The sequence below is a fragment of the Callithrix jacchus genome, chromosome 1 (assembly GCF_049354715.1).
Source record: "Callithrix jacchus isolate 240 chromosome 1, calJac240_pri, whole genome shotgun sequence".
Lineage (NCBI taxonomy): Eukaryota > Metazoa > Chordata > Mammalia > Primates > Cebidae > Callithrix > Callithrix jacchus.
The window spans coordinates 177,581,395-177,608,081 of NC_133502.1; the positions used below are offsets into that span (position 1 = coordinate 177,581,395).

The 26,687-nt window shown below is 55.3% G+C and overlaps 2 protein-coding genes across 12 annotated transcripts in view; one reads left to right on the forward strand and one right to left on the reverse strand.

Moving 5' to 3' along the window:
* The window catches only part of NUP188 (nucleoporin 188), a 55,504-nt gene extending 50,557 nt beyond the window's left edge, over nucleotides 1-4,947 (forward strand). The window contains exons 35-44 of one of the 2 annotated variants that reach the window (XM_017976636.4): nucleotides 110-310; nucleotides 474-566; nucleotides 1,383-1,541; nucleotides 1,883-2,020; nucleotides 3,012-3,086; nucleotides 3,168-3,395; nucleotides 3,507-3,638; nucleotides 3,887-3,960; nucleotides 4,086-4,215; nucleotides 4,359-4,947. In XM_017976636.4, coding sequence (XP_017832125.2) covers nucleotides 110-310; nucleotides 474-566; nucleotides 1,383-1,541; nucleotides 1,883-2,020; nucleotides 3,012-3,086; nucleotides 3,168-3,395; nucleotides 3,507-3,638; nucleotides 3,887-3,960; nucleotides 4,086-4,215; nucleotides 4,359-4,535 — 1,407 coding nt within the window. In that variant the 3' untranslated portion in view covers nucleotides 4,536-4,947. Of the gene's footprint in view, nucleotides 1-109; nucleotides 311-473; nucleotides 567-1,382; nucleotides 1,542-1,882; nucleotides 2,021-3,011; nucleotides 3,087-3,167; nucleotides 3,396-3,506; nucleotides 3,639-3,676; nucleotides 3,834-3,886; nucleotides 3,961-4,085; nucleotides 4,216-4,358 lie in introns of those variants that run through there. The other variant, XM_078329072.1, reaches the window with a different exon arrangement.
* A 924-nt stretch (nucleotides 4,948-5,871) lies between these two features.
* On the reverse strand, nucleotides 5,872-25,155 carry SH3GLB2 (SH3 domain containing GRB2 like, endophilin B2). 10 transcript variants are annotated; one of them, XM_078329132.1, is made up of 15 exons: nucleotides 24,946-25,155; nucleotides 19,898-20,039; nucleotides 19,024-19,148; nucleotides 18,294-18,422; nucleotides 12,607-12,740; nucleotides 12,266-12,358; nucleotides 10,811-10,822; nucleotides 10,046-10,108; nucleotides 9,294-9,416; nucleotides 8,475-8,498; nucleotides 7,940-8,029; nucleotides 7,590-7,690; nucleotides 7,285-7,299; nucleotides 6,938-7,178; nucleotides 5,872-6,624 (listed from the first exon to the last, which is right to left on the reverse strand). In XM_078329132.1, exons 4-15 carry the CDS (start codon nucleotides 18,334-18,336, stop codon nucleotides 6,517-6,519), a joined length of 1,047 nt encoding a protein of 348 aa, XP_078185258.1. In that variant the 5' UTR covers nucleotides 18,337-18,422; nucleotides 19,024-19,148; nucleotides 19,898-20,039; nucleotides 24,946-25,155; the 3' UTR covers nucleotides 5,872-6,516. The 10 variants fall into 10 exon arrangements, with proteins under 10 accessions (XP_078185258.1, XP_035115777.1, XP_035115780.1 ...); XM_035259886.3 differs by lacking the exon at nucleotides 19,024-19,148; XM_035259889.3 differs by lacking the exons at nucleotides 10,811-10,822; nucleotides 19,024-19,148.
* Between the last annotated feature and the right edge of the window lie 1,532 nt (nucleotides 25,156-26,687).

Genomic DNA, 26,687 nt, shown 5'->3' on the forward strand with positions numbered 1-26,687 from the left:
TGGCATTGTGTATATCCAAGAAGGTCTTGGGCAACCAGGCCCACAGCTGCTTGTCGTTGTCCTCTTCTTCTTCTGCCTTTTACTCATCTTTGCCCCTGGGCCCCAGCAGGTGTGTGTCCTGGGCCTGCACCTGGCCAAGGAGCTGTGTGAGGTAGATGAGGATGGTGACTCCTGGCTGCAGGTGACCCGCAGGCTCCCCATCCTGCCCACCCTCCTTACCACCCTAGAGGTGAGCCTTCGCATGAAGCAGAACCTGCATTTCACTGAGGCCGCATTGCACCTGCTCCTCACCCTGGCTCGCACTCAGCAGGTAGGAGGCCAGCCCAAAGGCAGGAGGGAGCGTCCTTGCTTGTGCTGGCGGGGGTCGGTGGTACTGACAATCCCTGAAGCTACGGTCTAGCCTGAGAGCTCTACCTGCCCTGGGTAGGGCAGGGGCAGGCTCCATCTCATTCCCTGTCTTTCCCTTCTCACAGGGAGCCACAGCAGTGGCTGGAGCTGGCATCACCCAGAGCATTTGTTTGCCCCTTCTGAGTGTGTACCAGCTGAGCACCAATGGCACAGCACAGGTGAGTGTCAGGAGCTTGCCAGGAGGCCTGGCCTGGCCAGCCTACAGTTCCAGTAGAAAAGTGTCCCCCCCTGCCTTTCCCTGGAAGTTGCACTCCTCTTTGTGGCCTAATACACTGATGGTGAGGAATCTTCCCTGCCCCCAGGCGGATCTCTAGCAAGAGAAACTCACCACTAAAAAGGCACCACCTGGCCTTTGTGCACTACCTCTGGGAGATGGGATGGATTCTTCCTGTTGCAGGAGTGAGGAGGACTAAACCAGATTGAGAACACATCCCTGGGACCAGGCCTCTAGCCAAGGCAGCTGTCATCTCCTGTCACTCCTAAAGACAGTGTGTCATTGTGACTTCACCCCTGCCCCACCAGACTAGGACTGGGAGAAGGGAAGCGGGTGGTGTGGGGGCTTGATGGGGCCTCAGCACCCTGCCCTCTGTGTCCCTTGGTTATTTCTAGTTTAACATATACCTCCTAATTCCAAAAGAGTAGTCTTCTGAACCTCTCGTAAGAGTCATTAAGTATTTGGTCATCTAGCCCAGCTACCCCTTAGAGGAAGCATGTGGGGGCCAGAGCAGGGTAGTGACATGTCTGGGTTCACATGGCTAGTGAGTGGCAGGTTTGAGCCTGGAACCTTGGATCTTGTGTCGGCCTGGTGCTCTTCCTTGCATCTGCTGGCCTTGGCCCCCTGGTCACCAGGCAGTGGCTGTGTCTATTCTGAGAGGTCTTTTCCTCCCAGCAGCTGGGCTGCCTTAGCTGCTGTACTGCAGGAAGGCCCTGCCTGTCAGCAGGGTTCCTCAGTTTGTCTGCTGTTTGTGTCTTAGATACCTAGTGCCTCTCGGAAGTCTCTGGATGCCCCCTCTTGGCCAGGAGTCTACCGCCTGTCCATGTCCTTGATGGAGCAGCTGCTCAAAACCCTGCGCTACAACTTCCTGACTGAGGCCCTGGACTTTGTGGGTGTTCACCAAGAGCGGACCTTACAGGTGAGGGGGCTGCCTGCATCACAGGGTGGGAGTCTCAGGGTAAAAAAGGTTCTGGGCCATTCGTGGGACAGATGGGTATGGAGCCTAGGCCTCAGTAGCAGGGGGTGTTGATGCCTTCATTTCTGAGATGCTCTCAGTACTCTGCTGACTCACTGGCCAGCCAGTCTGCTGAGATGAGAACAGTCTTGGGTCAGAATCTTCATTGTACCACTAACCATTTCTTGTGTTGCCACCTCAGCATTTGGGGGCCGGGGACGTTTCCTCTCCACAGGAGGGCAGGTGTGGGTATGTCAGGCCCCTCAGCCATCCCCATCCTTCCCTGATGTCTCCTTTCCTCCCAGTGCCTCAGTGCAGTGAGGACAGTGCAGAGTCTGGCCTGCCTGGAGGAGGCGGACCACACCGTGGGCTTTATTCTGCAGCTCTCCAACTTCATGAAGGAGTGGCACTTCCACCTGCCTCAGCTCATGCGTGATATCCAGGTGGGAGCCTCAGATGGTGTCTTGGAGTCTGGGGTAATGCTTGGAGGCAGGGAGGCTGTGAGCCCTCACTGGGGCACCCCTAGTGAATTGCAGGATGTTCCTGAAGGTGGGCTTTTCGCTTGGAGAGCACAGGGTTTGGCATCATGTGATTACTCTGGCTAAATGTTTCCTTCCATAGTCAAGGGCAGCCATGTAGGTTAAGAACTTGGACTTTATCGGTTAGACCTTGGTCCAGATACCTTAAGAATACACCTGGGGCTGCATTATAGGCTCATACCTGTAATCCCAGCACTTTGGGAGGCCAAGGTGGGTGGATCACCTGAGGTCAGGAGTTTGAGATCAGCCTGGCCAACATGATGAAACCCCATCTCTACTAAAAATACAAAAATTAGCCATGTGTGGTGGCGCATGCCTGTAATCCCAGCTACTTGTGAGGCTGAGGCGGGAGAGTTGCATGAACCCCGGAGGCGGAGGTTGCATTGAGCCAAAATCGAACCACTGCACTCCAGCCTGGGCAACAGAGGGAGACTCCGTCTCAAACAAACAAACAAAAAAACAAAACACACCTGGAGCTGGGAAGCAGCTGGAGAAGGGGTGGGAAAGAAGACACACTCCAGGCTTCTGTCATCTGCTGGTTGTATGACCTTGGCCAAGTCACTACTCCACTATTTGTAAGTTTTTATCCTTTTCCTGAGAAATGGAATCAGCTATAATCCTCATCATCTTTATTTTAGGGGCTTAAAATATACCAGGCACCTAGCTGGGTCCCAGGGAAACAGTCCAGTCCTGAGCCCTGCTGGCCCCTGAGTACCTGGCGGCTATAAGGGCTTTTAAGCTGGAGAGTAGCCAAGGGAGCATGAGGGAGGGAGGGAAGAGCAGCAGTGAGAGAGGAGCATGTGGGTGTTACGTGGAGAGCTGTTGGGTTGACCTAGTTGGGTGACTGGGCTGCTGCCAAGAGAATCCCTTCATATCCCTGCTGTCTCTCTCCCAGGTCAACCTGGGTTACCTGTGCCAGGCATGCACCTCCCTTCTGCACAGCCGAAAGATGCTGCAGCATTACTTACAGGTACTCGTCCTGCGCCGTGAGGGCCTGGGATACCTCACTCTGGCTTTCCCAGTTCCACCTTTATTTCTTGACTCTCCCCAGAACAAAAATGGGGATGGCCTCCCCTCAGTTGTTGCCCAGCGAGTCCAGAGGCCGTCTGCTGCTTCTGCTGCCCCTTCCTCCTCCTCCAAGCAGCCTGCCACTGACACAGAGGCATCGGAACAGCGGGCCTTGCACACAGTTCAGTACGGCCTTCTCAAGATCCTCAGCAGGACATTGGCAGCTCTGCGCCACTTCACCCCGGATGTCTGCCAGATCCTGCTAGATCAGGTACTGGCCGTCACCAGCTTAGCACCACTTCCGCTAACAGCTGTGCTCTGCTGTGCACAGAGAGAGCTGCCTGGGGCTTTAACTGAGTGATTGATGGCTCTTGTCTCACAGTCCCTGGACCTTGCTGAATACAACTTCCTGTTTGCCCTGAGCTTTACCACTCCCACTTTTGACTCCGAAGTGGCCCCCTCCTTCGGGACCCTTCTGGCCACAGTGAATGTGGCCCTCAACATGCTTGGAGAGGTAAGTTGGTGCTGTCAGCTGCTGTCCTCTCCCCCCAGCTTCCACTTCCCAGCCAACCTTGGGCATGGTACTAGCCTCCTGAGCCTGCTCCTCTCCATAAACTGAATATGACAGCACCATGAGAATTACTATGAGGATGAAATGAGGTAACTAATGGGATTTGTGTAGTACAGGACATGCTAGTAGGAGGCTGTCAGTAAGTGGGGCTGTTACTGTTGTCTTAGTTTTTTACCCTTGCTTCTCTTCAGCTGGACAAGAAAAAGGAGCCCCTCACCCAGGCAGTGGGGCTCAGCACACAGGCAGAAGGGACCAGGACATTAAAGTAAGCCCTTTTTCTAGGATTTGATAAGGGGGTGGGGCAGTGTCATGGGCTCACTATTCTGGCTAAATGGCTTGCACCTGCCAGCCTGGCCCTTTGCAGCAGTGCCAAAAACCTGCCTCTCCTAGGTCTCTCCTGATGTTTACCATGGAAAACTGCTTCTACCTGCTCATCTCCCAGGCGATGCGGTACCTTAGGGACCCAGCTGTGCACCCCCGGGACAAACAGCGGATGAAGCAGGAACTCAGCTCTGAGTTGGTATGGATGGATAGGGAAGGCTGGTTGGAGGGGGCTAGGCCAGTAGGACCAGAACCCTGTGGGGTCCTGCTTGGCATTCCCCAAGGGTTGGGAACAGTGGCTAGATGTGCTGAGCCTCACCAAGCCGCTTTTTTTTCTTGTAGAGCACGCTGCTCTCCAGCCTCTCGCGCTACTTCCGCCGGGGAGCCCCCAGCTCCCCTGCCACTGGGGTCCTCCCCTCACCGCAGGGAAAGTCCACCTCTCTCTCCAAAGCCAGCCCTGAGAGTCAGGAGCCTCTGATCCAGCTGGTGCAAGCATTTGTCCGGCACGTGCAAAGATAGGGTAGTGCTGTGTGCCCGCCTACCCCTCTCCACCAGCCCACACTGCACCCTGAGCAGTGGGGGTGCTGCCGGCTGCCAGGGCCTATACGGTGGAGGGCACCTCCAGTCACCCCCTCCCCGAGTAATCACGACTCCAACTACCTGCCTGCTGACGTTATTTTTATAATAGATCAAGAGGTCAACAGCAGGCGTGGGGAGCCGAGTCTTCTGTGCTCAGGCCCTCACGCTGCAGACGCCCCCTAGAGGAGCATTCCTGACCTTCCAGCATTCCCTACAGCACAGCCGGACGGGACAGGCGGCAGCCCAGGAGAGGCTCTATGCACGGGTTTCAAAATCTGTTTTCCACGCTGTCCTTACAGTTTTTTGGTAATACTGTGGTCTATTTATACAAATATTAAAAATCCTGTTTATAGACTGCTGTGATATTTAACCCCAAAGCCCAGGGATGACAACCTGGCTCTCAGAACCTAGAAAACTCCCCTGGCCAGGTGCCTAGGAGTGGGGCTATGGCTCAGGGGAGGCAGGGTATTGACTGATGGCCAATTCAGCATCCCTCATTCCTGTCCTTGGGCTGAGGGTTAGGCTGGGAGGTGGTATCAGATGTTCCCTTCCTTGGCCTGCCCTGGTCTTGTCTTGGGTTCTGCTTTTGTTGGTCCGGTGGGCTGAGCTCATTCCTGGGTGTAGCCTTTCTTGAAGCTCTGTGCCTTCCTATTTATAGCCCTGTACCCCCGTCATCCCCTCTTCAGGAGCCCCAACAGGGGGCCTACTAGCTATTGGTCTTCTTAGGACCAAAGTCAGAATCTTAGATCCTGCTAGGGGCCATCTAAAACACAGCCACCACTTAGGGTTTCTAGAATCAGGCTGGCCTGGGCTTCAGTCCCTGCTTGGCCGCTTGCCTGTTGTCTCTTAAGGTGATTGTCTTGCTGATGATCTCCTTCCCTCATCTGTGAAATGTGGACAGTGAGGATGGCATGAGAACCCATGGCTCTGGGACATGTCCCGGGCGAAATGCCTGACCTGCAGACAGCACTGATGACCACCCACTTCTTGAGCTTGAACTGTCAGGCACATTCTACAGTTCACTCCACAATCCAAAGGTAGGAAACTTTTTCTTAGGAATAAAACATTCCTCATGCAGCTTCATGTCCAGGAACAGCACTACCCTCGAGAGATGCAAGCCCTATGGAAGACAGGGAGGGCTGCACTTCCCAACTCAGAAAGCTGGGGCAGCCACAGGGCCCCTGCTAGCTCTGTGGATCACCCCACCCAGGAGGAGTGGGGCAGAGGGCAAGGCTACCCTTCCCCTGTCCAGCCCAGGCCCTGACAGGACCCCAGGTAACTCGCACACGAGGAGGCTTTATTGGCTAGAAAGCAAACAGGCAGAAGTAAAAACAGCAGATAAAAAGTGAGTGTAGAGAGATGGAGGCTGCGGCCACCAGACTTGGCTTGAGCTGTGAGGGGTGGGAGGGGAGGATAGCACCGGAAGATGCTGCTCCGGGCCCAACACCAGCCCTGGCCAGGCTCTCCCCTCCCAGGGGCAGTGCGCAGTCCCCAGGGGCTGCCAGAGCCCTGTGTGCCTTGCCGCATTCCCCTGCTGCAGCTTTTGGCAACTGCAAGGCAGGGCTCTAGCTGAGTGCACTCGGGGCTTCCTGCGGCGGCCCCACCCTGGCCTAGGTGCTGAGTGCAGCTGCTGCAGCCAGTCCCTCCCTCCTTGGTAGAGCCGGGAGGGTGAGGCGCTGGGGGATGCAGGCAGGGGTGGGGGCTCCAGAGCCACAGGTCAAAAGCAGGGCTAGGGGAGGGGTGGGGGCCATTCAGCCTCAGACACCCTCACAGCTAGGTGACCAGGGGCAGGGACAGAATGGGGTGAATTCTTCCCACCCTGAGCAGCTGTGTCACCAACGAACAAGGTAAGTGGCAGGGCTGTGCCATCCTTTCCTGCCCAGGCCAGAATGGGGGCAGGGGGGCCTGGGAGGGAATCTGCCTAGCTGAGCAGTTCCAAGTAGGTGACAGGGACCTTGCCCTTCTTGTTGCCTCTCTCGCCAATGAGCCAGTCAGGGTCCATGCCAGGCAGACTGTAGACAGTGATGAGCTGCAGAGATGGCAGTAGAGGACGGTCACAGTCTGACCAAGGGTGGGCCTGGCCCCAGGACTAAGTGGGGACAGAGCTACTACCTCCCCATGGCCAGTGGCATGTGCTACACCTTCAGTGGTGGTGCTCATCTCACCTCTCCATGGAGACCCAGAAGAGCAGGGATCGCTTCCTCAGGGCTGGCGGCGCCCTCTTTAACCCGCTGCTCCCTGCTTTCCCACTAGGGCCCCTCCAGGCCCCGTATGCCTGATCCTAGCTCCCAGGCTGCTCCTCACCCAGCCCATTCCTGCCCATCTTGTGGCACCAGGCCCACCTCATCAGCCAGCAGGGCCAGCTCACTGCTGTCAGCTGCCTCGTAGTCATAGAGCACCCGAGCTTTTCGGGTCCCACTGGCAGGGGGGGCCACCTCTTCCAGGCAGAGCGAGGCCTCCCCCGGAGGGGCCAGGCTGGCCACCGAGGGCACCACAGGCATAGTGGCTGCAGTAGTGGTGGGTGAGGTGCTGCTCAGGGGTGGCGAGGTGGGCTCTGTGGTGCCCACGAAGGTGCCTGGAAATCTGGAGAGGAGGGGTACATCTTAGCAGGTTGGAGTCCCAGAAGGGACCCCAGAGGCAAACGCCCCTCCCCAGCCACCGGAGCGCCACTTCAGCCCTGGCTACTCACATGGTGCCCTGGGAGCTGGCAGCACAAAGGGAGAAGCAAAGCAAGGGAGGGGTGAGATGGCCTCACTCCTGAGCCCTGCATCCTTCCCACCCACGCATTCCCTAGAAACTCTCAGGTCCCCAAGGGGACTCCGCGGTCACCAAGGCCAGCCACTCTACCCTCCCAGGCCCAGAGTGGGTTCCAGCAGAGCCCTCCAACCCAGCTTTGTGTCACGGGACTTGCCCATGGGAGCTCATGCTGCTCACAGACAGGGTCTGGGGGCCATGGAACCTCAATGGGCTCAGTGGTGCTGGCCCCAGCCGCACCTGCCCAGCTGCTTCTGCAAGTCCAGCATGTGGCGGTAGCACTGTGCATAGTAGGTTGTCTGAGACTTGACAAACTCATGGAGGCAGCGCAGGTGGTTCACCTGTGGGGAAGAGGCCAGAGGCTGACTTCTAACCTCCTGCCCCTCTCAGCACAAAAACTTCAGTCCCCACCCATGTCCTCTATCAGAACTTGCTCTGGCATTCCAGGGTGCCCTGCCCCTGCGCCCACACCGTCCTCAGTAGGACTTGCTCTGTGAGGGCTGCTCTGGGGCAGTCCTGCTGTCCTTTTGGTTCAGGCACACCTACTGAGGGGCGGGCTTTAGTGAAGGTTTGGTGGGGGACAGACTCACGTGAGTGCTGCTGATTCCCTCCAGCAAAAGACGGGTCACTTCTGCTTGCCGGTCAAACTCTGTCTGGGCCACACGGAGCTCCTGCTCAGCCTAGACAGGGCAGGGCAGCCCTGAGCACCCGCACTGCCCACCAGCTTCCCTGAGTCTTCCCCTGGAGCCTACCTGGAAGTCACCTGTCCCTTTCCCCTGGGAATGCAGAGCGCCTTCTGGGTCTATCCCTGACTTCATACCTGGAGCCCCAACCCCAAAGAAGCTAGAGCCCTCCTCAGGCACAGGCAGCCGTGGTGACAGACCCTCCATCATCCATGTGAGAAACCCACCCAGCAAGTGTATCCTGAGGGCCTACTGTGTGCTACAGGGTACTGTGGAGCAAACGTTTCCCCACAGAGGTGAAACTGAGGCCCAGGGAGGAAAAGCAGTAACCCCCCCACCCCAACCAAGTGGGCAGAGAAAGACCACACCCCATGGCAGCAGGTGTGCCTGTACCCCACCACCCCTTCTTCCCCTAGCCCAGCCTCCCCAGGCCCCAACTTACCTTGTCCACTTCATCGTTCCAGAGCTGTGGAGATCGCAACAGGACCGGCCAGCGGGGAGGGGAGAGGAGGACAGCTGGACCCCAGAGCCTTTGCCTTGCCCCAGCTCCCAGACTCAACTTCTGCCCCGACCACCCCTCTGCCCCACCCTCCCAAACAGGAGCTAAGACGGGGCCGGGGCCGAGGCCCAGCTTGGGAGATGGGGGCTGGCAGTCTCAGTCCCTGTAACATGCCTCATGCAGGAGGGGTGCAGCCAGCAAGAGTCCTGCTTGTATTTCTTCTATGGTGTCAGCCCAGACCCTGAGTGGGGTCTCAAGAGAGACTGAGTTACCCTCATCCTGTCCTGACTGTTGGCTCAGGCTGGTGGGCTGGGAGGCAGGACCGTGTGACCCTGGGCCAGTCACTGAACCTTTCTGTCCTCTGGCAGAGAAAGGCAGCCTCATGCCTGAGTCACACTGGGACTCAATGGCAAAAGAAAAACAGGGCAGTCTCCACCCTCTAGGATGTTTCTCTTTTCATGGGGCACAAGGAGGAGTGGGAAATGGCATCCAGACCCTAAAGAAGGAAGATCCTGCCTGGCCACGACCAGGAGACCCAGCGCTCCTGCCACTTCCAGAGATCTGACCCAAGACCACAGCCTGAAATAAGGAACTTGGACCCACGCCACTGCGCATGGCCAGCCCGTGTGGCTCCTGTGCCACTTAGGAAGTCCCTGTCCGGGGGCACGAAAGTTGCTGTGAGACCCAACTAGGGTTGGTGCCCTGAGGGACAGTCACCCAGCCACAGAATGACTCACAAAAGACACATGGCAGCATGCTCACAATAGAGGTGAGGGTCTCCCCCAGGGCAGGAAGGAGAGAGAGAGAGGGCAGAGACAAGGTGCAGCAGTGGTGACAAGCAAGAGGGAGAGGTGGACCAGCCTGACCAACATGGTGAAACCCTGTCTTAAAAAAAAAATTAAAAGAGGGAGAGGTGTAGCCTAATTCCCAAACTACAGGAAACACCAGACATCTCAAGAAAGCTAAAAACCAATACGCTGTGACTGCGAAGCCTCCATGATCCCGTCCTCCCCACCTCCTGTCCCAACCCCCCCCACCCCTACTCTGGGGGCCCTGCCTGAGCCTCCTCAGGACAAGACATGCCCTGCTCCAGGACCTCTGGGCCTTGGCACAGCCTCAGGGCCTCCTGCCCCCCAGGTGCTATCCAGTGGCCGGCACTGCCTCCTGTCTTTAGGGGTTTGGCATTCAAAGACAGTGGGAGGTGGAGGGGCCTGGGGATGGGACAGCTGCCGCCCTGAGTTCTCCACGCTACTTGGTGCGGCTGGCGCTAAAGCCAGCTCCAGCATTGTGCAGGGGGAAGCAAGTCCAGCCCCATGGCCACAGGGCACTGGGGCCAGGACATGGACAGAAGTGGGGGCTACTGCCCCTCCCCAGCATCTCAGGACTGGCGTGAGCACATGGCAGTGCTCCCACCTTACCTGCTGGCTTCTAGCTCCTGTGCAGTCAGAGGCAGTGGCGTGGGGGGACGTAGGGAGAGAGGAGGCCGAGGGTGGGGTGGGGGTGGGGGCGCTTACCGCGGAGGCGCTGGCCGAGAGAATGTAATTACGAGGTCTAGTCTCCTGAAAGTCAGGCACCGTCTGGCGGGGAACAGAGTTCATGGGGGAGGGGGTCACCCTGGGCCAGGGCAAGAGTCTAGGCCAGGAGGCTACCCCAGAGTCTTGCACAAGGAGATGCCAGAAGGCCTGACCCCAGGGACAGGGGATACAAACACAACACAAACCCCATTCTCCCGGCTCCAACCAGCTGGAGGTGAGGGGGCCTTGGGACTTGGAGAGTCCAGGCAAAGACCAAGTGGCTGCAGACACTGGAGCCAGGAAAGCAGATGTAGTGAGGAGATGGCCAAGGCTGCCTGAGCAAGACACAGGCAGGGCTCTCCCCTGCCAGAGGCCACAGCCCCCTCCTCCCCAGACCAGTGGCCCTCAGATGCCCCAGAGTCCCCCAAACACAGCCCACCCCCACCCATGGCCTTTTCCATCCCAGAATCCGCACACCACATGTCTCGCGCCTGCATCGAGGGCCAGGCCCCCTCCCGACAATGAGGGTGGACAGATGGATGCATGGGCAGACAAAGTGACAGGCGTTCAACATTTGCAAAAGCTGACTCACAGGCCCCAACGCCTGGCACCTCTCCACCAGAGGCCCTGCACAGTGGAGGCTCTGGCGGGGAGACCAGCTGCTTGCAAAATGCCCCAAGGACGTGGGCTGGCCACAGCATCGTGGGCCCACGGGCAAGATGGGCAGACCAGAAGCAGCACAGCGCGTGGGGCAGGTATACTCACATCTCCCTCACACTGAGCCAAGTTACCCAAAGCAGGACGGAAAGGAACAAAAACAAAGAGTTAGTGAGTCCACAGCACAGGCAGGACCAGGACCCCCAGGCCCCAGTGGGAGGGGGCACCGGGCAGCTGGGCAGAGGGAGCCACACAGCCAGCCCTCCTGAAGAGTCCTGATGTGTGTGTGTGTGTGCTTATGGGGACAGAGCTGCAGGGCCGGAGTCCTCTGGGAGGCTATTCCTGGGGCTTCCCAGGTTCTAGCTCTAGAAAGCGTGGCCTGGCCCAACCCCAGGATGTGAAGCTGTCCAGGCCCACCAGGCAAGGGAGAGGTCACACCACTGCAATGACAGGAAAGGCCCCCTGACCTGGGTGATGGAGAAAGAGTGTGTTCTGGCTGAGTTACTCTGAGATGTTGTATGGCCCTGAATGACGGGGGAGACTGTCCCATTCAGGTGACTTAGAAGAGGTCATCCCAGTAGGTACAAGTCACCCTAGCCAACCCCGAGATTGTACCAGCTGTACCCCTGCCTCCCATCTAGAGCCCACACACTTGAGTGACCTGAGACCCTGCACACGGTTCTCACCGGGGCAGTGCAGGCTCAGGCCACACCATGGGAGGGTACCTAAGAAAGGTTTGGGCCCGGGACTGTTGAGGGCAGCTGTGAGCCCAGGCTGGGCCTGGCCTCCCTTGGCCCAACACCCGGCAGCCATGGTAGCCATCTCCCTAGCAGGCCCTGGGCCTGGGAGTTTCCTCTGCAAATGTGAGGTGGCCTTTAGGCTCTGCACCCCCAAGCAACCTGGTGTGCTGGGAGAGTGCAGGAGCTTGGGCCCAACTCCTCCAATCCTGGCCCTGCCATGGTCACATTGTCCCAGGCTGCGTCCCATTGACCCAGCCAGACTGAACAGGCCTCAGTGAGCTGGGAGTGAAGGGGGCGGTGTATGGCCCCAGCCCTATCCAATCTCATGGGGCTGCCTGATGGGGTCCCTCAGATACAGCCCTGAGCAAGTGGGCAGTCCAGCTCCCAGGTTCTCCACACCATCGTGGGGGCGCCTGAGCACAAATACCCTGGGCCTGATGTTCAAGCAGCAAGTAGTAGGGTTAGTAAGAAGGTGCCATGTCCGGGCAGAGCCAGGGACAGAGCCGAGCATCTAGGAGGGCAGGGCAGGGCATGCAGGAGACTCCAGTTGCCTTGCAGGGCAGCTGTGGGGTGCCCGCACCCAGCTGGGGTCACTGCTGGTCCGTCTACACCGTATATGTCTTCCCAGGACCCAGAGCTCGGGGGCCACCAAGGCTCCCTTGAGGGCAGGGACAGAAAGGCTCAGCCCAGCAGAACCCCAGCCAGGCGTCTAGCCAGGGAGAGGGAGAGGGAGAGAGGTCATGCCAAATATCAGGTCCCTTCATGCCCCGCCCCTTGGCTCCAGCCAGAGCCTGGGGGCCAGGAGGCCAGCAGGGACACCTACCGTGGCTTTGGCTTCTGCGGCCTTGGCCTTCTTCAGCCTCGCTTTGCAGGCATCCAAGTCCAGACGCCGGTTTTGGAGGAGCCGCCTCTCCTTCTGCGGGATGGGGCATGGGGACAGTGAGACCCTGGGCCGCCCTGGGAGACCCTGAGCCATGTAAGACAAGATTGGCACCAGGGACTATCAAGTCAAGACAGGAATACTGAGGCCCAGAGATAGAAGGTCACTCTGGGGAGGCCCCAGGAGTTCTGTAGCCCTAGCATGGGAAGAGAGCTTGTGTGCAAAGGCTCTGGGGAAAAAACTGCCGTGGGTACCAGGAAGCAGAGGAGTCCCAGGGCCCTCACCGAGATGGTCTTCCAGTCCCCCTCCAGGAAGTTGCGCAGGGGTGTGAGGAAGCTGATGGAGGCCGTGTGGATAAAATCCCTCTCCGTGGCTCCCAGCTGCTTTTCAGCTTCTGCCACCTTGAGCAGCGTCTTCCCTGAGAAACCAGAGTTGAAGGGTGAGAAGGAGGCACAGGCTCGGGCCGCTCTGACCCCAGGCCGTAAGAAAGGACTCAGGAAGAGCTTTACTGAAGAGCCAGGGCCGGGGGGCTCAGTGCAGAAGGCTTTCCCTGGGAAAATGTAGAAGCAACCTATAGAGCTATCAACTGGGGAATGACCAACCAACAGCGGGACAGCCGACATATGGAACACAACACGGTCATCATGAAGAAAGGAGAGTAGAATTCCAGAATGTCAAAGGAGCGAGACAAATCCCCTCCCAAAAAAACTCAATCGAAAGACACCATGCCTGGCGCGGTGGCTCACACCTGTAATCCCAGCACTCTGGGAGGCCGAGATGGGAGGATCACTTGAGCTCAGTAGTTCGAGACCAGCCTGAGCAACACAGTGAGACCTTGTCTCTTTGAAAATAAAACAAATTGAAAGAAAACTGGACACAAGTGTCAAAAACATCCATTTCTGGACTCTGGAAATTGACCAAGGCAAAAAAATGGAAAAGCATTTAATCAAGGAAAACTACTGGGCTGGATGCAGTGGCTCACATCTGTAATTCCACCACTTTGGAAAGCCAAGGTGGGCAGACTGCTTGAGCCCAGCCTGGGCAACATGGTAAAGCCTTGTCTTTATAAAAAATAATAACAAAAATGAACAGTACCTCAGACCCTATGGGGCACCATCAAGTGAACCAACATATGAGTAATAGGAGTGCCAGAAGAGGAGGAGGAAATGAGGCAGAAAAAATCTGTGAAGGACCAGTAAGAGGCTGGGCATGCTGGCTCATGCCTGTAATCCCAATACTTTGGGAGGCCCAGGTGGGAGGATCACTTGAACCCAGGAGTTTGAGGCTACAAGAGTAAGCCATAGCTTACTACTGTATAATTGCACCACTGCACTCAAGCCTGGGTGACAGAGAAAGAGCATTTTTTTAAAAAAGAAAAAACATAGTTTGATGCACATACAAGAGAGCTACAATAAGATGAATTGTTTTCTCATCAGAAACAACAGAGGCCAGACGGCAGTGAGATGATGTACTCAGAGTGAAGAAAAAGCTTTTCATCCAGGAATTCTGCGTACAGCAAACCAATTCTTCAAAGCGCAGGCAAGGAGGCGGCGGCTCGCGCCTGTAATCCCAGCACTTTGGGAGGCTGAGGCGGGCGGATCCTGAGGTCAGGAGTTCCAAACCAGCCTGACCAACATGGTAAAACTCTGTCTCTACTAAAAATACAAAAATTCGCTGGGTGTGGTGGTAGGTGCCTGTACTCCCAGCTACTCAGGAGGCTGAGGCAGGAGAAGCACCACAGCACCCCAGCCTGGCGACAGAGCAAGACTCTGTCTAAAAAAAAGAAAAATCCAATGATACACTTTAAAGACATGAATAGGCTGAAAAAGTACACCACGTATGCAGGAACCATGCTATTGCCAGACAAAATGGACTTTAAGACAAAATTGTACTAGAGACAAAAAGCATAGTAGATTACAGGCATGAGCCACCACGACCAGCCTCAATACTCTACTCTTGATAATGAAGAGGACAAGACAAAATCAGCAAGATCTACAAGCCTTGAACGACACCATCAACCTATGTGGCCTTGCTGACATCTACACGATACCACGCCCTGCAACAATATAACATCTCATCTTCTCAAGGGAACTTAGCACATTCCTCAGATAGACCATATACTACATCATGAAACAAGTCTCAATACATTTAAAAGGATTAAAACAATACATACAAAGTATGGGGCTGGGCGTGGTGGCTCATGCCTGTAATCCCAGCTCTTTGGGAGGCCGAGGCAGGCAGATCACTTGAGGTCAGGAGTTTGGGACCTTCCTGGCTAACACAGTGAAACCCCATCTTTTCTACTAAAAAACCAAAAAATTAGCTGGGTGTGGTAGTGCGCGCCTGTAATCCCAGCTACTCGGGAGGCTGAGGTGGGGGAATCTTGAGCCTGGGAGTTGGAGGTTGCAGTGAGCTGAGATGGCGCCACTGCACTCCAGCCTGGGTGACAGAGCAAAACTCTACCTCAAAAATAATAAGAAAAATAAAAACACAAAATATGTTCATACATACTCTGACCACAGTGGAATTAAGTTAAAATCAACAATAGAAGAAAACCTAGAAAATCCGCAAATACCTGAAAATGAAACAACACTGCTGAGAGGAAGAAAAAATCATACAGTTACTTTGGAAAACAGTTTGGCAACTTCTTAAAAACTTAAACTGAATTTGTCATATGACCCAGCAACTCTACTCCTTGGTGGAATTTCACTAGAAGTGAAAACATGTCCCCACCAAGGGCACTATTCAAACATTCACAGAGAAACAGTGAACCCAGATGTCCACCATGCGGTCTATCCTTTTATCTTTGAAAGAATACTGTTGCCAATCAAAAGGGATGATGCCCCAAAGTATGCTACAAGAATAAACCTCCAAAATATCATGCTAGACTGGTGCCGAGGCTCGTGTCTGCAATCCCAGCATTTTGGGAGGCTGAGGAGGCTGGACCACTTGAGGTCCAGGGGTTTGGGACCTGCCTGGCCAACATGGAGAAACCCCATCTCTACTGAAAAAAAAAAAAATTAGCCAGTCATGGTGGCAGGTGCCTGTAATTCCAGCTACTCAGGAGGCTGAGGCAGAATTGCTTGAACTTGGGAAGTGGAGGTTGCAGGGAGCTGAGACAGTATCACTGCACTGCAGCCTGGGCGACAGAGTAAGACTCTGTTAAAAAAAAAAAAAAAAATTAAGGCAGGCACGGTGGCTCATGCCTGTAATCCCAGCACTTTGGGAGGCTGAGGTGGGTGGATCATGAGGTCAAGAGATCAAGACCATCCTGGCCAACATGGTAAAACCCCATCTCTACTAAAAAATACAATAATTAGCTGGGCGTGGTGGTGCGCACCTGTAATCCCAGCTACTTGGGAGGCTGAGGTAGGAGAATTGCTTGAACCCAAGATGGAGGTTGCAGTGAGCCGAGATCGCGCCACTGCACTCCAGCCTGGCACCTGGCAACACAGCAAGACTCTGCCTCAAAAAAAAAAAAAAAAAAATTTATGTTAGGTAAAAGCAGCAGCTATATGCAAGAAACAAGAAACAACATATCATATGATTCCATTTACATAAAATGTTCAGAAAGGATGAACTTACAGAGATGGAAAGCATGTTAGTGGTTGGCTGGCTGGGGGTGAAAAGGAGGCTTGGCAATAAATAGACATGAAGGATTTTTTGGGTGTGATGGAAATGTTCTTTAAATTAGATTGTGGGCCTGGCATGGAGGCCACTCCTGTAATCTCAGCACTTTGGGAGGCTCAGGTGAGAGGGTCACTTCAGTTTAGGAGTTTGAGATCAGCCTGTGCAACATAGCGAGATCCCTGTCTCTACAAAAAATACAAAAATTAGAAGGGCATGGTGGTGTGCACTTGTAATTCCAGCTAACCAGGAGGCTGAGGTGGGAGGATGACTTGAGCCTGGGGAGGCAGAGTTTGCAGTAAGCTGAGATTGAACCACTGCACTCAGCTGAGATTGAACCACTGCACTCCACCCTGGGAGACAGAGCCAGATGGTGCCTCAAAAAAGATAATAGAAAACAAAAAATAAGTAAGTGTGGCTGGGCGCAGTGGCTCATGCCTGTAATCCCAACACTTTGGGTGGCTGAGGCAGGTGGATCACCAGAGGTCAGGAGTTCAAGACCTGCCTGGATAACATGGGGAAATCTGGTCTCTACTAAAAATACAAAAGTTAGCTAGGCATGGTAGTGGGTGCCTGAGGCAGAACCTGGGACGCTTGAACCTGGAAGGTGGAGGTCGCAGTGAGCCGAGACCGAGCCACCACACTCCAGCCTGAGTGAGAGAGTGACACTGTCTCAAAAAGAAATAAATAGGTTAGATTGTGGAGATGTTTGTACAACTCTGTAAATGTATTAAAAATCAATGAATTATACACTTAAACACATTTTCTAATATATAGCTTACGGCAGGGCATGGTGGCTCACACCTGTAATCCCAGCTAATCGGGAGGCTGAAGTGGGAGGATGACTGCCGGGGAGGCAGAGTTTACAGTGGGATAAGATTGTGCCACTGCACTCCAGCCTGGGTGACAGACTGAGACCCCGTCTCAAAAAAAAAAAAAAAAAGAAATATATATATATATATATATATATATATGGCTTATACTTGGATGAAATTTAAAAATTAAAAAAAAAAAAGGACATGGTTCTGTAAATGCTTCAGTGAAAAGATACCTGTAATATGATGTCAAGTTAAAAAGTTCCCAGCACTTTGTGAGGCCAAGGCGGGTGGATCATGAGGTCAAGAGATCGAGACCATCCTGGTCAACATGGTGAAACCCCGTCTCTACTAAAAATACAAAAAATTAGCTGGGCATGGTGGCGCGTGCCTGTAATCCCAGCTACTCAGGAGGCTGAGGCAGGAGAATTGCCTGAACCCAGGAGGAGGAGGTTGCGGTGAGCCGAGATGGCGCCATTGCACTCCAGCCTGGGTAACAAGAGCGAAACTCCATCTCAACAACAACAACAACAACAACAACAACAACAACAACAACAACAACAGAAGTCAGGTTCCAAGGCCGGGCGCAGGGGCTCACACCTGTAATCCCAGCACTTTGGGAGGCTGAGACGAGTGGATCACCTGACATTAGGAGTTTGAGACCAGCCTGGCCAACATGGTGAAACCTCCTCTCTACTAAAAATACAAAAATTAGCCAGGAGTGGTGGCAGGCACCTGTAGTCCCTGCTACTTGGGAGGCTGAGGCTGGAGAATCACTTGAACCCAGGAGGCAGAGGTTGCAGTGAGTGGAGATCTCACCATTGCACTCCAGCCTGGATGACAAAAGCAAAACTCCATCTCAAAAAAAAAAAAAGTCAGGTTCCAGGCCAGGCACAGTGGCTCACACCTGTAATCCTAGCACTTGGGAGGCCAAGACGGGCAGATGACTTGAGGTCAGGAGTTCAGAACCAGCCCGGCTAACATGGTGAAACCCCATCTCTACTAAAAATACAAAAAAAAAATTAGCCAGGGCCGGGTGCAGTGACTCAGGCCTATAATCCCAACACTTTTGGGAGGCCAAGGCGGGTGGATCATGAGGTCAGAGTTTGAGACCAGCCTGGCCAACATGGTAAAATCCCATCTCTACTAAAAATACAAATGTGGTATTTTAGTATTAGTCAGATGTGGTAGCACACGCGTGTAGTCCCAGCTACTCAGCAGGCTGAGGCAGGAGAATCACTTGAGCCTGGGTGGTAGAGCTTGCAGTGAGCCCAGATCATGCCACTGCACTCCAGCCTGGGCGATGGAGTGAAACTATCTCAAAAACAAAACAAAACACCACACACGAACCAAAACTGGTTAGCAAAAGATTCCAGTTTTTCCTTTTTTTCTGCATAGACTGAGATTTTACATTTAGAACGAATTCAGGCATTATCTGTGTAATTATTTAAGTAAAGGAAGACAGGAAGGGAGGGAGAACGAGAGCGAGAGCCCATGACCCCCAGTACCCAGCTTTGAGGCCTGCTCACCATAGGGGGTGGTGGGCCCCAGCTCACTGGCCGCCTCTGCCATGTACTGTGCCAGCAGCTCTCCGTTGGTGACCCGTGAGGGGACCTTCCTGTCCAGCTTCTCATACAGGAACTCCTCCACCCGGGCACCTGTGGGGAGACAGCAGCCAAAGCCACAGGGCTCCTCAGTCCAAGCCCAAAGATGAAACAGTAACAGACCCAGACCCGGCTCTGCCCACGGAGCACCTGGCCTGCTGACTTCCAGAATACTCTCTTGCTCATGCCCACCTCAACCCTGAAACTGCTGCGAGGGACCCAGCACTCTACAGAGAAGGAAGCCAGGGCCGTCTACCTCTCCCTTAGCAATATGATTACCAAATATAATACTTGCACATTCCCTCTTCCTGGCCTCTAAAAGTTATCCGGCCGCAGAGCAGATTTGCAGGCAGACACACAGCTTGACCCAGAGCCACCCTCCTTTCCCTGAAAGTCCTGCAGGTTGCTCGTGCTTGACCCTGGGGGCCTGCCTGGAGGTGGTCTGGGCAGTGCCTTCATCTCTGGGCCTCAACGGCCTCTTGAAAGTGACCAGGTTTGGGCCAAACACAGTGGCTCATGCCTGTAATCCCAACACTTTGGGAAGCTGAGGTGGGTGGACGACTTGAGGTCAGGAGTTCGAGACCAGCCTGGCTAACATGGTGAAACCCTGTCTCCTCTAAAAATACAAAAATTAGCTAAGGGTAGTAGTACATGCCTGTAATCCCCACTACTCAGGAGGCTGAAGCAGGAGAATAGCTTGAACACAGGAGGTGGAGGTTGTAGTGAGCCGAGATCATGCCACTGTGCTACTCCAGACTGGGTGACAGAGCAAGACTCCGTCTTAAAAAAAAAAAAAAAAGAAAGAGACCAACCAGGTTTGTGTTTTGCCTGCCTCTTCTCCCACGTGTGTTTTAGCTTCCAGGCATTTAACTCGTCTGTGCAAAATTCAGTATTTCCACTGCCCTGGAGTGTCTAGCAGCCAAAACAGTCTCCCATTTTCTTTTTTTTTTTTTTTGGAGAGACAGAGTTTCTACAAAAAAAGAGTTCCTCCATGCTGGTCAGGTTGGTCTCGAACTCCCAACCTCAGGTGACCCACCCGCCTCGGCCTCCCAAAGTGCTGGGATTACAGACGTAAGCCACTGTACCGGCCTTTTTTTTTTCTTTCATTTTTTCCATTTTATTTGAACTGTCACTCCTAAACAGCCTTGAGCCCAAGAGTCTAGCTGAAACCCTGCCTGCAGCCCTGCTGTACCCATGCCACAGTAGGCCAGGCCTCCCCTGGACGGCACCCCTCCCAGGCCACCAGCACACACTCATTACCCGTGCCACAGTAGGCCAGGCCTCCCCTGGACGGCACCCCTCCCAGACCACCAGCACACACTCATTACCCGTGCCACAGTAGGCCAGGCCTCCCCTGGACGGCACCCCTCCCAGACCACCAGCACACACTCATTACCCGTGCCACAGTAGGCCAGGCCTCCCCTGGACGGCACCCCTCCCAGGCCACCAGCACACACTCATTACCCGTGCCACAGTAGGCCAGGCCTCCCCTGGACGGCACCCCTCCCAGGCCACCGGCACACACTCACTGGGGTTGGGCTGCAGCAGCACTTCTGTCTGCCTCAGGATCTTCTCTGTCCAGTTCTTGGTGCTGTCTGCCCGGGCCAGAAGGTTTTCAAAGTGGGCATCAAGCTCAGTCTTCTCAGCCTGGCCAAACTTCTCCTCTGTGAACTAAAGTGGGAAGGCCAAGGGGTGGGGAGGGCTCAGGAGGAGGTGGGGGAGTAGAACCGGCCTGAGGGTTCCTGGTAGGGCCTCCCTGTTTGCCCCTTGGTGAAATGAGGTGGCTGGACCAGAGTGTGCGGATCACAGCTTCTTTTGGAAATCCAATGAAAGCTACAGACTGTCTCCCCACAAAAATGTACATTCATACACAACCTGGCACACAACTTAGTGGGGTGAGGAACCCTGGGGAGGCCAGCCCTAGGGTCCTTCGAGCCTGACTCGGGTGGAGCAGACTTGGTAGAAAGGGCTTGGGACAAACAGGGCATGGAGCAGGGTCTGGGGCTATCAGGGAGCTCCACGGGCATCTGGGAGCTGCTAGCGAGAGGGTGCTGGCGAGGGAGGGGAGGAACCCAAGGTCTGGAAAACCTGATTCGATTCTTAGTTCTGCCACTGTCCAGCTGTGTAACCTTGGGCAAGGGGCTCTGCTTCTCTGAGCATTGGTTTCCTGAGCTGAAAAAAGGGAATAACAACACCTCCCTCATAGGTTATGAGGATGAAGAGAAAAGACATGGGTGGACATAAGGGCTGGGTCTGGTACAGCCTGACTTCCCCATGGAATGCCCTGGTGCCCAGAGCTGATGGGTGCAGAGACGTCTGGGAAGGAAGGGGACTGCGAGGAGGGAGATGGCCAAATGGTTGGCTTTGGCCACCTGGGAGGGTAGACACACACACCGACAGCCCATCAGAACCAGCAGTTGGGCACACCCAGGGCCCGGGATGTCCCATGGGTCTGGCAGAAGCCACAGGGGCTCCCTAGGAACAACCAGAAACACATGTCTCCGCTTTCTAGACGGGGATACCAAGGCCTTCTCCAGCTAAGGGAAAGGGCTTGCCCAAGGTGGCGGCCGGAGTGAAGACCTGCAGGAGTAAGATAAGGAGCAGCAAACACTGCTGGCCTGCCCGGCCCGTAGGGTTTTCACTCTTGACCTCATCAACCTCTAATGCACGGAGGGCTGGTTCCCATTTCACAGATGCTGCCACTGAGGCTGAGCAAGGGCCTGGACTACGCCAGAGTCGGGTCAGCTGTGAATCATCCATGGCTGCAGTTGGCTTCAGCGACGGGGGCTGGGCGGCCACCCGGAGCTCAGCAGCCATCAATTATGTAGCAGAGCTTGGGTTTCTCCCTGCAGGGCTGGGAGGGCCCAGCTGCCAGGGGTGGCCTCAGCTCCTGCCTGGGGCCAGCTGCTCCCGGCCTCCTCCTCCTTCTCTCACCCTGGCGGATTCTACCTCCTCTTTCTCCTCACACTCCCCAAACTGAGACCTTCCTGAGTAGGCGCTCAGCCTTGCCCCTCACCCTGCACCATGCCCTCCCAGTCCTTTGAGGGGAGTGGTGTTCACCCCATTTTCCAAATGAAGACACCAAGGCTTGGAGAGGCAAAGTCTCCCTTCTAGGCCTGAGATCCTGACTGGAGAATGCAGATCATAGGATCTAAATCACAGGCTATGTGGCCAGCACACAGTATGGAGCTGATACATGTTAGCCAGTATTATTATCATCAACCTTTTTTTTTTTTTTTTTTTTTTTTTTTTTTTTTTCTGAGACAAAGTCTTGCTCTGTTAGCCAGGCTGGAGTGCAGTGGCATGATCTCGGCTCACTGCAACCGGGCTCAAGCAATTCCCCTGCCTCAGCCTCCCGGGTAGCTGGGATTACAGGTGCCTGCCACCACACACAGCTAATTTTTGTTTTTAGTAGAGATGGGGTTTCACCATGTTGGCCAGGCTGGTCTAAAACTTCTGACCTCAGGCAATCCACCCGCCTTGGCCTCCCAAAGTGCTGGGATTACAGGCGTGAGTCACTGTGTCAGGCCTTATCACCATCATTAATAAAAAGCCTTGGCTGGGCCTTTAGGAGGCCGACGTGGGCGGATCACGAGGTCAGGAGTTCTAGACCACCCTGGCCAATACAATGAAACCCTGCCTACTAAAAATACAAAAATTAGCTGGGTGTGGTGGCTGGCACCTGTAATCCCAGCTACTTGGGAGGCTGAGGCAGGAGAATTGCTTGAACCTGGGAGTGGAGGTTGCAGTGAGCCAAGATCTCGCCACTGTACTCCAGCCTGGGTGACAGAGCAAGACTCATAAAAAAACAAAAAACAGGTCGGGTGTGGCGGCTCACCCCTGTAATCCCAGCACATTGGGAGGCTGAGGCAGGTGTATCACAAAGTCAGGAGATCGAGACTACCCTGGCTAACACAGTGAAACCCAGTCTCTACTAAAAATACAAAAAAAAAAAAAAAAAAACTACTGCCCAGGATGGTGGCGGGCACTTGTGGTCTCAGCTACTCGGGAGGCTGAGGCAGGAGAATCATTTGAACATGGGAGGCGGAGGTTGCAGTGAGCCAAGATTGCACCATTGCACTCCAGCAAGACACCATCACAAAAAAAAAAAAAATAGAAAAGAAAAGAAATTGCTCAAGCAACTCCCCTGCCTCAGCCTCCCGAGTAGCTAGGATTACAGGCATGCGCCACCACGTCTGGCTAATTCTGTATTTTTAGTGGAGATGGGGTTTCTCCAAGTTGGTCGGGCTGGTCTTGGACTCCCAAGCTCAGGTGATCCTCCTGCCTCGGCCTCCCAAAGTGCTGGGATTACAGGCATGAGCCACCGCCCCAGCCACCCAGGTAAAAAGTTCTACCAGGCTTTCCCGAACTAAAGGGCACCCATCCCATGTCCACTGCAGACTGCCTGGCTTGACGATGACAATGCCACCACCGCTCTGGCTTTTATGATGATGACTTCTACCACTATTACTGTTACTCCTTACAGTGTCACTCCTATCACTCCTACTGCCCTCTCCCACCCCCACTGGCATCTTGTCCAAATACACCTTAGCTTTTCTTGCCTCCGTGCCCTTATCCGAGGTGCTCCTGCCACTAGGACCAATGTCACAAGCCCCTCCCTACTTTCTGCGCACAGTTTAGGGGCCCTCCTTGCAGGAGGCCATCCACAGCGACCCATGCAAAAGGGATCCCGCCCTCTGGAGCCTCATCTCTGGGCCCGGGCCTTGTTCCCTGCTGATTGGGGATGCTCTTCAAGTTGTTTCTTGTACCTGCAGGGGCTGGGAGCTTCCCCAGCCCAGCACAAGTACTGATCATAAAGAACCCCTCTCCCATCCTCCTGGCTGACTCCCATCCAGGCCAGCTTGGTCTCAGGCAGAGCCTCTCTGTGGCCTCTCCTGCCAGGTCACATTTCAGGTCCCTCTGTCCCCTGGCCAGCCACTCTGCCCCAATCTTGCCAAGGGGAAGGGGTTGGTGCTGGAGTCCGAGGCTGCTCCCAGGAAGATGGCAGCAGCAGGGGGTGGGCGTGCAGAGCACAGAAAGCCTCTATTTATAAAGCTCCCGGCTCCCTGCCTCCCACCCCGAGGCTGGGGCCTGGCTGCTGGCTCCCACTCCAGTATCGCTGACCCTGTGGGCCAGCCCCCACCAAGCAGAGCCACACCTAGGCCCTGCTCTGCCTGGGCCCTGAGAGCCCTGGCCAGGTCAGGCAGCAGGGCCCCAGCCCTAGCAGGAAACTGGCAGATCAGGTTCTTCCCAGATGTGGGAGATAGTGTGGTTGCCATAACAACAGCAGAGTGGGTTTCCCCCCTCCCAGATGGACTGGGGGCGTCCAATCCGAGGGGCTCTGAGATCCTGGCATCTCCACGAGGGCTGGGGCTGTCCACCAGACTTGGAACACATTGAGGAATGAATTCTCGCTGAGACGCTAATCCTCAACGGGACACAGCACTTTCTAGTAAACATGGCTACACGGGTTGCTGGCTGGGTCTGGGCTCCTGGGGAGGGGAGTTTGGGGTTGAGAGTGGGGGGAGAACTGTACTCAACAGAAACAACAACGGTGACAACGACAAGGACACTACAGGACCTGCTCCCAGAACCTGGGATGGGCCAGCCCCAGGCCTGCGGAATCCCACTGAATCCCATAACCATGGTGTTACATGGGGCTTAGAGAGAAGTGATTTGCCCAAGGTCACATGCTGCACAGGTGCAATATTAACCACGCTAACACCAATCAGGAGTTTGCCTTTGGTGAGCACACATACGCACAGTCTCACAGAATCCTCGCATCTGTCCTGGGAGGCAGGAATACTGATCCCATTTTTCAGATTGAGAAACTGAGGCTCAGTGAGGTGAAGGCTCTCCCCCAAGGTCACAGGAGGGCATATTCCCACCCACACTTGATCCTAGGTCTTTCCATGTTGTTGAGTTGCCTGTTTCTCTCTCTGCCCCTAACAAATAGGACCTGTTCCAATCTCAGCATTATGGGCTTGGACAGCTTCCCAGCCGGACCCCAGCCCTCTCCCCATCCCCCAGGCCTAGGGACTAAGGAAACAGACCTCCCGTGGAGCAGAAAGGAAACAGCTGCTGGCTTCCGGCCTGACTATCCAAGTGTGTGAAATGGCCCTGAGGGACTCATGGCACCACCCGCCCATTGCACAGGTGCGGAGACTGAGGCTCGGAGAAGGGGTTGTGGCGGACCATGAGTCCCTGGGCCTGGCACCCAAGCCGCTAAGTGCCCCGCCAGGCGCCAGTCACTGCTGGAAAAGGGCAGAGAGGTAGGACCCAGCCGGTGCCGCCTCCCCTCTCCGGGCAGGCGCCCGGGGAACAGGATAACTCAACCGGCACCAAGGTGGGCACCGGTGCCTCGCCCCAGGCAGCAGGGCCAAGGCCCAGCTCAGGCCGCCCGGGCTTTTTCCCTCTTCTGGCCAGCAAGGACTCAAGGGGGCAGAGGTGCGCCCGCGGCGGGGACGGGAGCAGCAGCCCGGGAGGGCTTCCCCGCGCCCCCAGGCGTCTGCCGCAGGGTGCTCCCCGCCCGCCCCACATCCGGGCCCCGTGTGTACCGCGCGGAGCCAGGCCTCACCTGCACCGCCCGGGTGAAAAAGATGCCCGCGTCCGACGCCAGCTTCTTCATGTTGAAGTCCATGGCGCGCCCTCACGGCCGCCGCACACCGCCAGAGCGCAGCCGGCAGCCCCCGGCCCAGACGCCACCGCCGCCCGCACCCCGCCCACCTGCTGCGGGGTACCGGCCCTCCGCGCACCCGCCCGCCCGCAGCAGCCTCTGAGCCACCCTGAGCGCGCAGGGAGGGGCGCGGAGGCCGCGGGGCGGAGGGGGCGGGGCGCCGAGGCCGCGGGGCGGAGCTCGGGGGCGGGGGCGGAGCTGGCGGCGCCGGGGCGGGGCGGGACAGCAGTGGGGCGGAGCTAAAGGGGCGGGGATGGGGATGGCGGAAGCCGGGAGGAGCTGGCGGGGGCGGAGCTGGCGGCACAGGGGCGGGGAGAGACGGCACTGGGGCGGAGCTAAATGGGCGGGGCCGGGGCGAGGCCGGAGCGGGGCGGGGCGGGGGTCCTGCGGAGCAGCCCTGCGGGTGCTCGCTGCTGCCCCCCTGCGCCTGCCACGGCAGCTCGGGCCGGCCTCTTTTTTCCTTTTACTACAATTATTACTAAAACTGGAACACATGTGCTTTTAAATGATTGCAGGTGCACACCATAATTACGTATTATTTGCCATCTTACGAATGCTTTTCAAAATTTTTAATTGATAAATAAGTATTTAATTACGGCCTACAAGATGATGAAATTGTGGAATGATGAAATTAAGTTACTTGACATGTCCATCACCTCACCTACCTTTTTTGTGGTGAGAACATTTCAAATGTACTGTTTTAGCAATTTTGAAATATGCAATGCTTTTTTTTTTGGAGACAGACTCTTGCTATGTTGCCTAGGCTGGAGTGCAGTGGTGCCATCTCGGCTCACTGCAACCTCCGCCTCCTGGACTCAAGGGATTCTCCTGTCTCAGCCTCCCCAGTGGCTGGGACTACAGGTGCCCCCCACCATGCCCGACTAATTTTTTGTACTTTAGTAGAGACAAGGTTTTCCCATGTTACCAAGAGCAGGGTTGAACTCCAGATCTCAGGTAATCTGCCTACTGCGGGCCTCCCAAAGTCACTGAGTGACTGTAGTCACAAATCTGTGCAGTAGATCTCTAGAATGGGCCCCTCCTGCTGTCTCCTCCCGCCGCCCACGCCTGCTACCTCTCCCTTATTTGTGCCTCTTCCTCTCCACTCTCTTTATTTGCACCCCCTCCTTCCCGTTCCTATTTCTTTCACTCCGTTTCTCTTGAGTTTCCTACCATTACTCCTCCCCTCTGACCTCTTCTCTCTTCTGCCCTGACCTTGGTAACTGAGTTGGAGACAGCCTTGGGACTTGCCCTCCACTACTGGAACAGTTGTTTGTCAGCCTGGGAGGCCTTGAGGCTCCCCCAAATTGGAGGAGGGTTGTGGGGGCGTCACGGAAAGGGAGGGGGTCCTGGAGCTGGGACCTGGAGCCCCTGTGTGGTGAGAGGAGGAGGTCAAAGATTGGGTCATTGTCAGGAGGAGAGCATGAACTGCCCTGAAGGCACAGACCTGTGATAACCTTAAACCCAGCCCCAAGCAAGGTGATGACAGCCCCAGGCAAGGAGATGACCTGCAGGTGCTCCTGCCCACAAATACCTTCCCCCAGGGCTTGAGAGGAGGCTTTGTACTGGTCTTCACCTCTTCTGGCTGTGACCTCTAGGTTTCATCTTTTTTTTTTTTTTTTTTTTTTTTGAGATGTAGTTTTACT

Excerpts from the sequence above, each read along its gene's own strand:
- SH3GLB2 (XM_035259886.3), bottom strand. The coding sequence starts at position 25,008 with ATGGACTTCAACATGAAGAAGCTGGCGTCGGACGCGGGCATCTTTTTC. Across the intron at positions 20,040-24,945 it reads TTTTCACCCGGGCGGTGCAG|TTCACAGAGGAGAAGTTTGG; the intron begins GTGAGGCCTGGC and ends TTCCCACTTTAG. Across the intron at positions 12,359-12,606 it reads GGGACTGGAAGACCATCTCG|AAGGAGAGGCGGCTCCTCCA; the intron begins GTGAGGGCCCTG and ends CCCATCCCGCAG.